The sequence below is a fragment of the Necator americanus genome, chromosome X (genome assembly GCF_031761385.1).
Source record: "Necator americanus strain Aroian chromosome X, whole genome shotgun sequence".
NCBI lineage: Eukaryota > Metazoa > Nematoda > Chromadorea > Rhabditida > Ancylostomatidae > Necator > Necator americanus.
In genome coordinates this window covers 33,316,755-33,330,308 of record NC_087376.1, presented here as the reverse complement: position 1 = coordinate 33,330,308, position 13,554 = coordinate 33,316,755, and the positions used below count along the sequence as shown (strand labels likewise).

Below are 13,554 nucleotides of genomic sequence, written 5' to 3'. Positions count from 1 at the left end.
AGAAGTACAAGTGTAAAACTTACAACTTAGCTTCCATTTATGGTTTACTAAAAAGAGTGGCAAGTGAAATGGAGAAAACATCGCATAGAATTCCAAACACAGTTACTTCTTCATAAGTAAAAATACAAATAATTATTTCACGAACTATACACACAGAAATATGACGTTTGTATATCAGTAGTCCTAACGTAAGGTTTAAAGAAGTGTTTTCTTCTAAAACTCTACCACGTGGGTTGAAAATGATACACACTTTGGACATCTAACTACGTCATATGATCGATAATACAAAAAAGGGAAAGAAGATAGCAAGTATCAGAGCGGGGAAAGAAAAGCGCTAAGTAGGTGAAACCGATACTTTCCAATTATCAATCAATTATTAAAAATTTATTTAAAGAACGGTGTTCTCACAATAAATAGTATACCTCGTATACGTTAACAGAAAAGATAACTCGGTGCCACATGAGGACATAATGTGAAATATTAAGATCACGGCAGATCAGTGCATAACGAAGAGATACAGAATGTTCTTACCAACGAAGCATGAACAAAATGACAGAATAAACAATTCCATAGGCACGATTTCTCATAAACTAACTTCAGAAGGAATAGTGATCAAATTCGGTGATCTGAGTTCATCTCCGCGAAGGGAAAATTTACATTTGTAGTTGCATAAACTTTTGCGCCAGAACGAGCGCCACCTATGATGAACCATCACACCGTCGGATTCTGTCACAGATGAAGTAACAGGGCTCACAAATAGTATTAAGATGAAGACGTAAATAGAAAATCGTTCCTTTTGATTATTTTAAGCTAAGAAGATACGATGACTTGCTATTAACAGTAAAACATGAAAAAAAGATTGAACCTTACTCAGGCTAGAATTACGATAAAGCTCTTAGTTCGATTAGCCACCAGCTGTTGAGTGAACAGGCAATTACTGTACAGACAAGAAAACAAAGACTGGTATAGGCATAGAGCTCCATGTACTACATATAAAACAGGAATAAAGCAAAGAAATGGGCAGCTGCATATTGATTCAGGAACAAAGATTTACTGCAGCTACACTTGGGAAATAAATTATGAGGTCATGCACAATATTAGCTTAAGAACAACAAGCCATTTTTTGACAAAGAAGATAAAGTCTTGTATCATTTATCAGCATAATCTATTTCACCTCCGGCTAACGCGACATCAATCTGAAAAGGAACATGATCAGCAATACAGTGAAGAGCAGAAATTTCACGTAAAGATTTTCTCGCGAGCTGTAACATTCAAATAGAGTTTAGAAAAAGCTAAGGAATAATTGATAATATGAGATTCAGCCTCCTGGAACAAAGTGTTCCATCAGATATTAGTAGAGCATCCCATAAAGCACCTATACCGTTTAGCTATAGAAAAACAATTAATTCCTAAACATTTCGGACGAAAACGACAAAATTCGTCGACCACACTAAAAACAAAAGCATCACATTCACTGCAGAAATGCAGGGGCTGACCCCCGCACATATCGGCGTAGGTGATTGTAGATCGTATCGTGTGATCAAGAGATTATTGAAATCTCATTCTAGCCAACAACAAACAAACAATACCTCACCTCTCTCTTCGTTACACTCTTTTCAACAACCGTAACCGTACGTTCTCCAGTCACTGCGTCAACAACCATACTTCTTTCAACTGAGATATCATTGCTTAGTATCCTCTCCGATGGAGGAACACATACATCCTCACCGATTGCAGGTAACTGAAAATATATGGATTCGTTGTAACCGGCTATTCTTTAGCATAAACTCTCCAAAACACGACCGGAAGTGCTACTGTAAAATCGACAACTAACTGAGATTAGTTGCAAACGATCCATAATGGCATCTGCTTCTGCCCTCTCTTGATCTAGGCTTCGCAAACGAGCTGCGCGCCATTCACTCCGCCTTTGCTGTTCCATCGCCCTTCAAAATCTTAGATACACTGCTAGGATTGCCATAAAATTCTCAAAAACTGTCAGCATTTTAACCGCAATAAGTAAAAATCACCACGAAACTTTAAGAAAATAGCCAACTTTTACTCACCGCCTTTCCACTTCGTTCAGAGGAGTATCAGAGTTGATCAAATGTGAAGAAGGTGAAGAGTTGTCAATTTTCCTAAGATTGCTCCCAATATTTGACTTCACACTAAAATTAAAACCCAAAAAAGCTACGATTATTGATTATGTTTAAGAGCTCTCGAAGAGATGAGTAAAAAAAAGCTAGCACAAAAAATTCATGTTATCAACTATATATATATATATATATATATATATATATATATATATATATATATATATATATATAACGACAAAACAGCTGCTGTTCCGAGTCGATAGCTCTGCCTAGTTTTTTCGGATTGTTATCAGAACTTTACTAGAATTATTTGAGATTTAATAGCTGCTGCTGGGAGCAAATAGTATGCGTTACGAGCTTCGAGCTCTTGCTTTGAGAGAAAAATTTACTCTCGCTTTATACGAGCGATCCCCATCATTTACAGGATAATGACAAAATTGGTAACGAAACTGCGGCGACAAGAACTTACCAGTCATCAAGCATTTTTTCAAATCCAGCTCCACTTTCTAGAGGGCTTACAGCTTCGCGATTAGCAGTTCCCCTTCTTCGTCCTTCCTCTTCCTTCATTTTCAGTACGTCATTGTCAGTGATAAGTGGTTTCATAGCTGAAACAGCTTCATAAATTAAATTGAAGAGAAACTTTCCCATTCCATAGGAGATGAAACATATTACCTAGCGCTAATCCAAAAAAAAATCTTTTATATTCTCAGAAGAGTGGTGCAAATGTAGCGGAAACATTTAAGCATAGCCTTTGGCTACCTTCAATAAATTGACAAACATAGAAAATAGATGAACAAGAGATACCTGGAGATGGTAAGCTACTCGCCGAAGTATGTTTCGTAGCCAGTCTCTGTACTTCGATTTCTCTCTCAAAGTTTTTCACTTTCGAAGCAAAAGTGAGTTTTTCCGGTTGTGTGAGATCACCAACTATCGGCACATTTTGCAACTGTAACTAAGCAACTAAGTTGCCGTAATGGAGCTACATGGGCGAAAAAAATTAGACCACCTGAGAATTACGAAGAGTCGGTTTCGGTGCAACGGCAGGTGGAATCCGAGTAGCTTTCTTAAAGTTGCATGATTTCCTAATGTTCAAGGATCTGTTGATTTATAAGGAGAATCTGATTTCGAAGCAGGAAAATCCGTGCTGATAAAGCAAAGCCAATATTCGGATGCGTAAAATTTTGCAATGTTAGGACACCACTTTTAGACATCATACTCTCTAATCCGAACGGAAAAGAGCGGCAAACGCAAAAAGAAACTGAACACCATCAATCGATGGGCAGAGCGGATGTTGGCGAGAATTGTTACCTTAGTACGGCTGCCGCAGAGTAAGCGCAAAAAAAAGAAACAGAATACAAAGCAGATGGAAAGGAAAATACCGAAGCAGGAGCAGAAGTCAGTGGAGTCGAGGGCAAGGGGCTGGACGAAGCCAGAGGAGGGTCGTCGAATCGAGATGCTTCTAGGTGATGTTCACCATTTTGAATAGAAGTGTTAGCGACAGTTGAAATCGAGGAAGTTGACACAAGCTTGTTCTCGTCCACTAGCACGTTGCTCGAGGATGACTGCTTAAAACAGAATCTATTTTAAAACGACAAAAGCATTCGTGGTAGTAGCTTTCGAAATATATATTAAAAGACTCCGTATATACTTCTTCATAAAAATTACGACTTTAGGTCGTACTTGCAACATGCAACCCAGTATATTAGATCAAATGCGGGAAATTAGGGGAACTGCGAAAATTGGAGGAAATAAACACACAAACACTTTAAATAGGATGTTCATTTACTATGCATAGCTATTAAATTATTCTCTGAAGAAGTGAAGATGTTTTGAAAGCAAATAACAACAATATCACCGATAAATTATGTGTAATCTAATAAACATAGAATTGAATATAAATAAATAAATATGTATGGACAATGTCACTGGACGAAAACAAAAATTAAAGAAGATGAACAAGGTAGCGACAGCTGAGACAATCACGTCACATCTAATTTCAGCGACTAGTACGAGCTGTAAAGTGATCAAAGACTAGAGGGCATACAAATAACCACGTAGGCACACAGTTGGACAACGTAGAGCAGTAAAGTAGCGTTCGTCACCGTATACATATGCACAGAAAAAAAAAAAACTAAATCAAGATGGCGAAAATAAGGTCAGACAACTTCAAGTATGCGGCCACTGCAGTATGTGAGGGGGACACAATGGAATTGTAATTTTCAGGTAGTGAAAATGAGTTAAACATCTCGACTGTAAAACAAATAACGAAAGAGCTTCGTAAAAGGCACGGATTTGTCGGCAATAGGAACTATCAGACGTCTAGGCGGAGAATTGGATTGACAGTAAATACATCTAGCTGATAGTTGAAATATTGGCGCTTTACCAAACACCAATCAATTAAACACAAAATAATATCATAAATCTCTGCCTAAACGTCACCTCCCCTAAGATAGTATGAAACCAGCAGTTGGAGTGACCACATGTATTATTAAAATATGTATGAAGTCTGTACACCTCTTTTAAAAGTACTTACCGACGACGTAATCGTCCTGTCATCGATGCGGGGCACGGTCGGTTTGTTATATCCATCGCAAACAAGGATGCGCAGTTCATTGGAGGCACGGAGGATCGCAGCCGCCTCGGACTGATCACAGCCTAGCAGAGAATCTCCATTCACTTCGATAAGACGATGCCCAACTTGGAGACCGGCACGGTGGCAAACGCTAGATGGCTCCACCTAGAAATGTGGAATCGTAAAACTAGCCACAGAATCATTATTTAGGCTAGAAAATAAGTAAACCGTATGAAGTAACTATAATGCTCGAGTGTAGAAAATTCCCCACCTTCTCAATGAATATTCCTTCGTCTCTTTCGTCTGCAGGATTAGCAGCCGGCTTGCCAACACCTCCATGAATTGAAATACCTAGAGACTGCCCATCTTTTCGAGACACCTCGATCACTCTCATACCAGGAGGCTGTGGCTCATGAGTGACTAACAGAACGACACGCGGGCCACTTTGTTTCAAAGCCTGAATTTGATCTGAACCATATGAGTATGTAAATCCACTACTACACATTGTATCTATAGAAAATTTCTATAACACTAAATTTACAAAATATGCGGGAACCAACCTCAACGGCCTCGATGTGATGAGCTTTGCGAATATCTCTCTCATTTACTTCGAGAATTCTATCACCAATGCGAAGACGTTGACATCTGAAATAGCAAATTCAAGTAAGTGAAAAAAGACCGACTCTAAAAAATAACAATAAAAGGAACCTTGCAGCAGGAGAGTTTGCAGCAATTTTGCTAATAAAGACTCCTGGCCTGTCCACACCAAATGGATGACTTGAGTGGTCGCAGCCGCCAACAATCGAAAGCCCAAGAGATTTCCCATCTTTCAAGAGGATAACCTTCAAGAATTGCTCACAAACATCGCAAGTAAATCGATAAATTTACATCTAGCGAGTTATGTTGTACCTCCTCTGTTGTTCCATCCCACGAAGAAGTATCAGCATTTTGACTAGGTGGTAAGAGACTAGCGGAAGGGAACTTATTTATTACCTTAAATAAGATAGATACTACCAAAGCTTTCAAACCATCCTCAGCAAAACCAGAAAAGCACCTACATTCTCGGGATGAGGCTGAGGAGAATGTGTAGTAGGAGATGAGGTGATGAGGGGTGTCGATGGTAAAGGAAGAGGTGACACGCGTGGAATAAAGTCGCGCTGAAACATGACGAACTAAGAGTCACATGAGTACATGAACTAAGAACCGACATCAATTAACTCATACTGTGTCACTGCCTGGCGACAACTGCTTTTTTTAAACAATACTAACTAACTCACCATTACTGTAATATATACATCCTCAAACGGATTACCCGTAAGCAATGCCACGGCTTGATCATGGCGGACTCCCTTTAAACGAGTCCCATTAATAGAAACCACTCGATCACCAACCTGTAACAAAAAAAAAACCTTCATGAAACTGTGCAAGGTCAGGCATGTTTGCAAATTCGTTCAATTTGCAGACATTGAGAAACTACCATCTAAATCTAGACCTACGCATTGTACTTTCCTTCAGTAGCCACTTTTGTAAATGTTACATAAATAAAGACCACTTACACATAGCTTTCCTTGACAACTAGCCGGTCCATTTGGTGTAATGTAGCTAATAAATAGACCGTCAGTCGCTCCTGCATATGAAGAAGCAACAGCAAATCCTGGAGAACCAGAGCCATCCCTGAAAAGAAAACAAATAATTTACAAGAGCAAAGCGTAGCGTAACTTCAACTTTAGAGTTTGCATTGTTCTCAATTCACGTTAACGTGCACTGGGTCAGAAACGGAGAGCACGGCTGTGGATTACATATCCTTCATCAACCACGTTCACAGAAATGGGTACAAAGCACCTCAATGTTTGAATAAAATTATTTCTGGTAAACAAAGTTTGTGACATGGATCCTAATATAAGTGTATCGCAGGGAAGAACAGGCTATTGATTTCACGTATCTTTAATTGAACCTTTTCACAAGAAATAGTAGAAGATGAGTTACGAAAGTAGCTACATACCGCTTCAACGTCACACTGAGCGTTTCCCGATTATGCATCGGCAAGTCTCCAGGGTCGGTGATAAAAGAGACGTCCAATGATTGCTCTGGTGATCTCTGCAGGAGAAAATAGTTTACGGTTAGAGATATGTGGAGAATAAATCGTTAGATCAAATACCACGAAGCTAGGTGCAGCACTTTCCCGCCTCAGAACTGATAGTTCGACGAAGCCACTAGGCTCATTCATAGCGCGTACAGCTTCATCATGTGATGCGCACGTTACATCTACATCGTTAACTCTAAAAACAACAAAGTTCACATTTGAATATAGCACGCAACAACAATGAACACCCACTTCATTAATTTGTCATTAACGCGAAGTCCAGCAATATCGGCAGGTCCGTCAGGGGTGATTCGCGAGACAAACAAAGAACAGTCTCCGTCTATAAACGGAGTACTCCCCAAACCTCCGGCAATGGAGAGTCCCAAGTGGCCATTTGCATCGCGAGTGATCGTGATCTTTCGAGGTACACCATCTCGTGACATTGTAGTTGGAGAAAGCACGGTGGATCTCTCCTTGAATAGAACAGGTTAAGAAGAAAATAAAGAAGAAAAAATAAACAAATAGTGGAGAAATAGAGCCAAGAGAGGATATTTTTCCCTTCAAGTGGAAATCTCAGAAGTTTCGGAAATATTCGCCGATGTAACAATAAAATAGAAGATTTCTAAATCATTGATGCCACACAAACAACAAATAAATGTGTGACTAGGAGAATCCAAATTATCCACGAAGATTGGTCCGTGTTTTTTCTTTCAAGAAAAGTAAAATGCATGCCGCTCGGATCAATATGTGCTTCCAAGTTTTTCTAAATTATGAAAAAATAGGTTCAAAATTCGAAGTAATGGAACAGAGAAATACTATCAATCATAGTATATATTTACGGTTCTTTTCCTCCACTATTCGTTACTAGAACTGAAAACTGGCCAAGACGTCAAATGAAAACACGGTTTTCATTCAACAAGCAGTCCCTCTATGGGACCAAGTCATGCGATGCTGTCCAAACACAAAACAGGTTTTACAAGAAGAATTTTCGCACAAAAATGATCAGGCTATAGAAGACGGTTCTAATTTCACCATGGAAAAGGAAAAGAAAGTCAACGGATAGCAGTGACCACTCAAGCAAACGAAAAATTTGAAAATGGAGAAAGAAATATCCATTTAAAGCAAAACTATCGACAACACGTTCCACCAAGTCACTTCAAACTAAATCATGTAATCATGAGTGATCGCAGAAACAAAAATGTTAGTAGATTTTTTGAAAATGAAAATGCATATGAGTAAGAATAAAAGTAACATCAAAACAAATTCTAACTCAGTAAATGACGATGAAGCGGCATTAGCCTGATTCCTCGAGAAATGCAACCATGCTTTTCGAAGCATGCCACCAAAAATAGCATATCAGGCTCTTCTGGACTAAAACCCACTTTTTCGGGGGAAGTTAGGAGTGTACCGCGTACTCCTTTGAAATGAGGTGTATTGATGCGTTTAAGTCGGCACGTCGATGGTGCCTCCAGAACGTCGCTTGCAAAAGCAACGGTTTTTGCCTGAACTCCCTAATAAGTCCCATAATCAAGAATGTTACTAGGAAGGAATCGCGTAATCAAGTATCCCGCTGAGGTTTGTCTGTCGAATTTTTATTTCCACGGACTTTCTTTGACATTGAACATTAGTAGCATCATCCATAAAAGAATGAATATTTTCTCAGCTTTGGACACCATTCATTGAAAAGTGGAAGATAATTGCGAAATAAGATGAGGATTAAAAAAATGAAGAAGAGACTAGAGGATTTCTTAAACAAACCTGAACACGTTCTTGTATTTGCGGTTCTGCAATTGGTACGTTGTGCTCTGGTTCGTACCTTCAACAAAGGCATTCAATAAACACTTATAATAAACAACATTCAAGACATGAACATTTTTTAAAACTTCAATGGATTTTTCACCCATTTTTTCACTCGATTCGACCAATACGAAACTCGTCGGAAGGTAAAAACAAATTTCTTTGATATATTCAAATTCACAGAAAGATGAAGAGTGTTCAACGGTACAATAGTGTATAAATTAAAAAGAAAAAAGAGAAAATTCGTAGGAACTGACTCTGTTGGTGGAACACTCTGGAATTTGAGTGCTGAACGTGGTGCAGGTTGTGGAGCCCCCGTAGGCGACGAATCCATTCCAGCCGCTGGTTTCTTTGAGAGAACCAATGTAGCCGGCTGGTTCTTAAAAGAATACAACACGAGTGAGATGAGAAAAGAGGAAGTAGTTTTTCGTAAAAATTACAATAAACTAAACTAACCACATTAGAGTATTTATTTATTTCGTTCCATGTTTCAGAGGTTTTAAGGGTCAGCTGTTCCGAAAAGTTACCTGATTTTGTCCATCATGATGTATCACATGTCCATCGATGCTGCTCTTCTTCAACTTCTGCGGCTTTGGATGTGGAGTGTCATGCCGTTCAAACTGTCCAATGGGCAACTAAAACAAGAAATTTTCGAAACATTTCTATGAGAAATGGAACTATATCACTATGTCTGACCTTGTCTTCATCAACGGTAGCATCTTGATCAGGGAAATGCACCTTCGGCCCACCAACAAAAGAACGGTTCTGGCCAGTGCGATCTTTAAAAAAGTACTAAGTGAGATTTGATGGCATTCTGATGTAATCGCACTGCGCTAAACTCTTTACTATGTTGGAAAAGTCGTTAGAAATACAAAAGTCGTAATTTTTGCTGTCAAGTCAGTTAACAGAAATATTATCTAAGTGGGAGCACTACACTATCGTAGGTAATAATCTTTATATAGCGTTAAATAGGAAAAAGTTAAAAAAAAAAGATAATCAGGAGGTAACGGAAGAAGAGGACTAGTTTACTAACCGTTTTGAGGATGAGCGCTCAGCTGTGGCAACAAATAACATGAAAGTACTTTCACACCGGTACGTGGGTCCCGTTCGACTTGAAGCTTCAACATCGCTTGTGACTAGAAATAAAAGAAACATTAACACAGAAACTACAGAAAAAAAAGATGGAATCGGTATCCTACTTGGTTTTCGCTCAGCCATAACGCTTGCAGTTTGAATAAAACATTGATCGTGAATGGGAGATGACTTAGCCGATTGTTGCACAAATCTAGTACAGTCAGCTTTTCACACTTCCCAATATCCATAGGAATTTCAGTAATCTCATTTTCCCTCAAGGACAGCACTGTCAATGATGCGCAACCCCCAATCTAAAAGCGAAAAACATTCACATTCAACTTTCTTCAATCTATATAGAAAGAAACATACTGTTGAAGGTATAGCGGCAAGCTTGTTCTGATCTACATTTAAATTTTTCAAATTTCTCAAATTTCCGATAGAAGACGGCAATTCCTAAAAAGGCCATTGAGTTGCAATGTAAATAAAGCAAAAAAGTTGACAATAAGAAAGAAAGGTGGAAATAATCCTTACTTGTAGTAAATTATGAGTCAGAAACAGCTCTGTTAACTGTTCACAGCTACCAATTGACTGAGTCAGATGGTGAATGTGATTCTTTTCCAACTTGAGGATAGTTAACTTTTTTAATCGCCCTGAAAACCCGGCAGTAGGAGGAATTCAAAACTAAGCAAAGGTTCTCTAGCGACAGATTTCCTCATCAATATAACCTTGAAATAAAACATTGACTGCCCACATGAAAAAAATAAGAGGATGTTAAACGACTCATCAGATCTTGTTAAGACAAAGGTAGAACATGTCGAAAAAGAAAGAAAGAACAGAAATAAGAAAGCCAGAGAAGAGATAAAGCAGCGACGGATTCTAGATGGAAAGGTGTTGCCAACCTATGGAATTTGGAATAGTTTGCAGTTCGTTGTCCGCCAAATTCACATCGGTTAACTGCGAGAGATCTCCGATTTCTTCTGGCAGACTAGAAAGACGGTTCTCACTTGCATCTGAAAAAAAAAACACAATGTGAGTTCAGAAAAAAATCAAAACCTTCGAGTTATTACATTTTTTACGATGTCACAACACGTACCTAGCTGTTCCAAGTAACTGCACTTTGTCAATTGTTCGGGAAGACTTTCCAAATCATTTGAATCCACGTACAGCTCCCGTAGTGATTCCAAACAACCCATTTCTGCTGGCTAAAGCAGGTATGACGCTGATGGTAAACTAATTATAGCCCTCGTTGAGGAAAAAACACAGACTTTAACGCTACAATAAGAAGAAACCCTACCAACTGATCTAGCTCGTTCTGTCCAAGATCAATGACCTGCAGGTTCTTCATGTGGGTAATGCTAGTTGGTAACGTTCGGATAAGATTATCCCGAGCTTCCAGTGAACGAAGATTAATCAACTGTCCTATATCCACAGGAAGCTGAGTAAGCGACACATCATTCAAACCAAGATGAGTCAGCGACACACAGTGGGCTATTGTATCAGGTAACCTAAAAATCACTGATAATAGGATTTCCATCGGCGATTTAGAAAACAGTGATGGGAAGGATTTTGCTCACCGCGTAATAGGATTTGAACTAAGATCCAGAATCATAAGCATCTTACACTCCTTCAGTTGCTCGGGCAAGTCGGAAATATCTGAAAGCAGGCTGTACGGCAGTCACTCCTACGAAAACAACAATTTCACTAACCATTTCTGCTAAGGTTCAACTCTACAAGATTGGATAGTGAAGCAATTTCAGGAGGAACGCAGAAAATATCATTATCGCTGAGATCCAGTAAACGGAGCTTCGTGAGTCGGAAGAGGGTCTGAAGAGAATAGATAGCTGAAAGAAAATGCAAAAAAAAAAGAATGTTTACACCTTTGGCAATTCTTTGATGTGATTCATGGCAAGCAGCAGTTCTTCGAGTCCACGATAACGATCAATATCATGAGGTACAGCCTAGAAAAAAAAAGAAAATATGACAGGATGCAAAAATATGCAAATGAAAAAAACACGTAAAACGTTACCTGAAGGTTGTTTTGGCGACGATCAAGCGAGTCTATCTGGCGGTTACATGCTAATGGAATGCAGAAAAACGATGGCATAGTGTCAGCAATAGATCAGCGCAAACAATGTTTAAGCCTGAATTAAAAAGAAACGAACTCCACACACAAAAATAAAAGACTCTCACTCTGAAGCTGTCCACTTACAAGCACTTATATTAATCAGCAATCATGGAAAACAGGTCCCGAACAGCGTCGCTGAAAATACATACTTACTCGGGATGGAGGGCGAAAAAAAAGTCGCCATGAATAATTCGAAAACATTATGGAAGGCGAAAGTGAATGAAATCCTTGGTCGGAAGAAATTTTTCTGTGAATCTCAACCTGATTCTCAATTTATTACACATGCGACGGTCCATATTTCAGATGTAACTTTTTTTTTGTTCTCGAACGAATGCATCATTTGTAAACATTGCCGCCATCATACATGCATGAATAGTGCAAGCCGACGCGAAACGTTATTTCTGTAGATGACACATAAGCATCGTTAAAAAGCGTACAACGGAATCCTTGCAAAAGTGAGGCTCAATTGTACTTCTACATCTTACTAATAGATAAATCTAGCTTCATCTTACACAGGAGAATATGCAAACCTAAATGAAATTCCGTCGTTCGGCGAGTTCTGACGCAAAAAAAGCCCTTCGAGTAGGCGAACCAAATCGTGACGCAACGCATTGCTAGTCAGCAAAAAAAAAGCAAGCCGCAGTAAGGACTTTTAAATTAGAGAAGCATGCGGAGAAAACTAATGGTCATGACCAAATGATTGTTGGTAATTCGAAAGCATGCTTTTAGCAACAATGACACTACTTCACCCTTAGAACTATTGCTGTTTCCCTTCTTCAAAGAATCGCAGTATTTCACGTTTGTGTCGAAACGACAAGTGCAGGACGAAAAAAATTCGAAAAAGTTCAAAGCGACGTTACATAGGAACATGGGAGTGAGACGGATTCCACGTAATTAAGAAGCATTCACGCAAACGCATGCTAGTCAGAGACATCAGCGAGGAAACTCCGAGCGTTACTTTTTTGCATGAATTGAAAATATTTTTATTAGCACGATGAGTAAGAAGGCACAACAATGAAAAGAATTGGCTCCAGCTGATAAGTGGTGAACAAATCAACAGGAATTAGAAGGTAGCAGAAGGCGACAAACGATGGAAATCCATCCAAATACTTATAAAGAAGATAAAATGAAAAAAAAAACAGAAATGGGACGGTTTCTTTCAGGAGAGAGCGTTTAAAAGACAGATCGTAACCAAAATCAAACAACAAAAGTATGGATGAAGTACAACTGGAAATAACACTCTCACCGCAAAACTATCCACCAATATATTTCGAGATGAAAGATTGAGGCAGAAATACCATATATTTTCGCACCTAATTACAGCAACAGCGAACAAGGGACCACATTTCACAAAAAAAAAAGCTCTGCGTTATTCCTTCCAATATAGAAACGAAAAGGCAATTCCAGCATATGTTGAAGACTATATAGTTTGTACGAATAGATGGGACCAGCACATGCGCTCAACGAGGTTCACCAACCGATAGATCGATATTCGGAGGCATACAAGGTCAGTGCACACCTATGGCACACACACACTCGAGATGAGTGCTGGGTCACCCGGAACGGACTGATCGAACGATGGCCGCATTATGACGGGAAGATGTGGGGATGTAGCAGTTCACAACAGGATAGGTGCTAACGAGAAGGCCCGACAATGGAATAGCGTCAACTTCATGAGTAAACATGTACTGCAAAATACTGTCAGCAAGATAGCGAAGCCAGTAATAATAACGATTTTTTCTAGAAATCACAAAAGCTTCATGTTTCCAGGTTGAAGACATCAAAATAAACTTCTTAGCATTTAATTTTT

The 13,554-nt window shown here is 39.0% G+C and overlaps 1 protein-coding gene across 2 annotated transcripts; it reads right to left on the bottom strand.

Moving 5' to 3' along the window:
• Positions 1 to 1,148: 1,148 nt before the first annotated feature.
• RB195_026219 (uncharacterized protein) lies at positions 1,149 to 11,723 on the bottom strand (the record flags this gene model as incomplete). 2 transcript variants are annotated; one of them, XM_013448186.2, is made up of 34 exons in its annotated part: positions 1,149 to 1,196; positions 1,595 to 1,741; positions 1,835 to 1,943; positions 2,064 to 2,165; positions 2,563 to 2,698; positions 2,898 to 3,039; positions 3,100 to 3,156; positions 3,473 to 3,658; positions 4,627 to 4,830; positions 4,937 to 5,122; positions 5,226 to 5,310; positions 5,374 to 5,507; positions 5,575 to 5,658; positions 5,724 to 5,822; positions 5,943 to 6,056; positions 6,222 to 6,339; positions 6,668 to 6,762; positions 6,824 to 6,944; positions 7,001 to 7,221; positions 8,507 to 8,564; positions 8,803 to 8,924; positions 9,073 to 9,180; positions 9,242 to 9,324; positions 9,579 to 9,681; positions 9,745 to 9,930; positions 9,989 to 10,072; positions 10,151 to 10,269; positions 10,519 to 10,629; positions 10,713 to 10,821; positions 10,914 to 11,124; positions 11,194 to 11,272; positions 11,326 to 11,443; positions 11,497 to 11,577; positions 11,646 to 11,723. In XM_013448186.2, 34 exons carry the CDS (start codon positions 11,721 to 11,723, stop codon positions 1,149 to 1,151), a joined length of 4,038 nt encoding a protein of 1,345 aa, XP_013303640.2. The 2 variants fall into 2 exon arrangements, with proteins under 2 accessions (XP_013303640.2, XP_064070551.1); XM_064214670.1 differs by having other exon boundaries at positions 2,064 to 2,135.
• Positions 11,724 to 13,554: the final 1,831 nt, after the last annotated feature.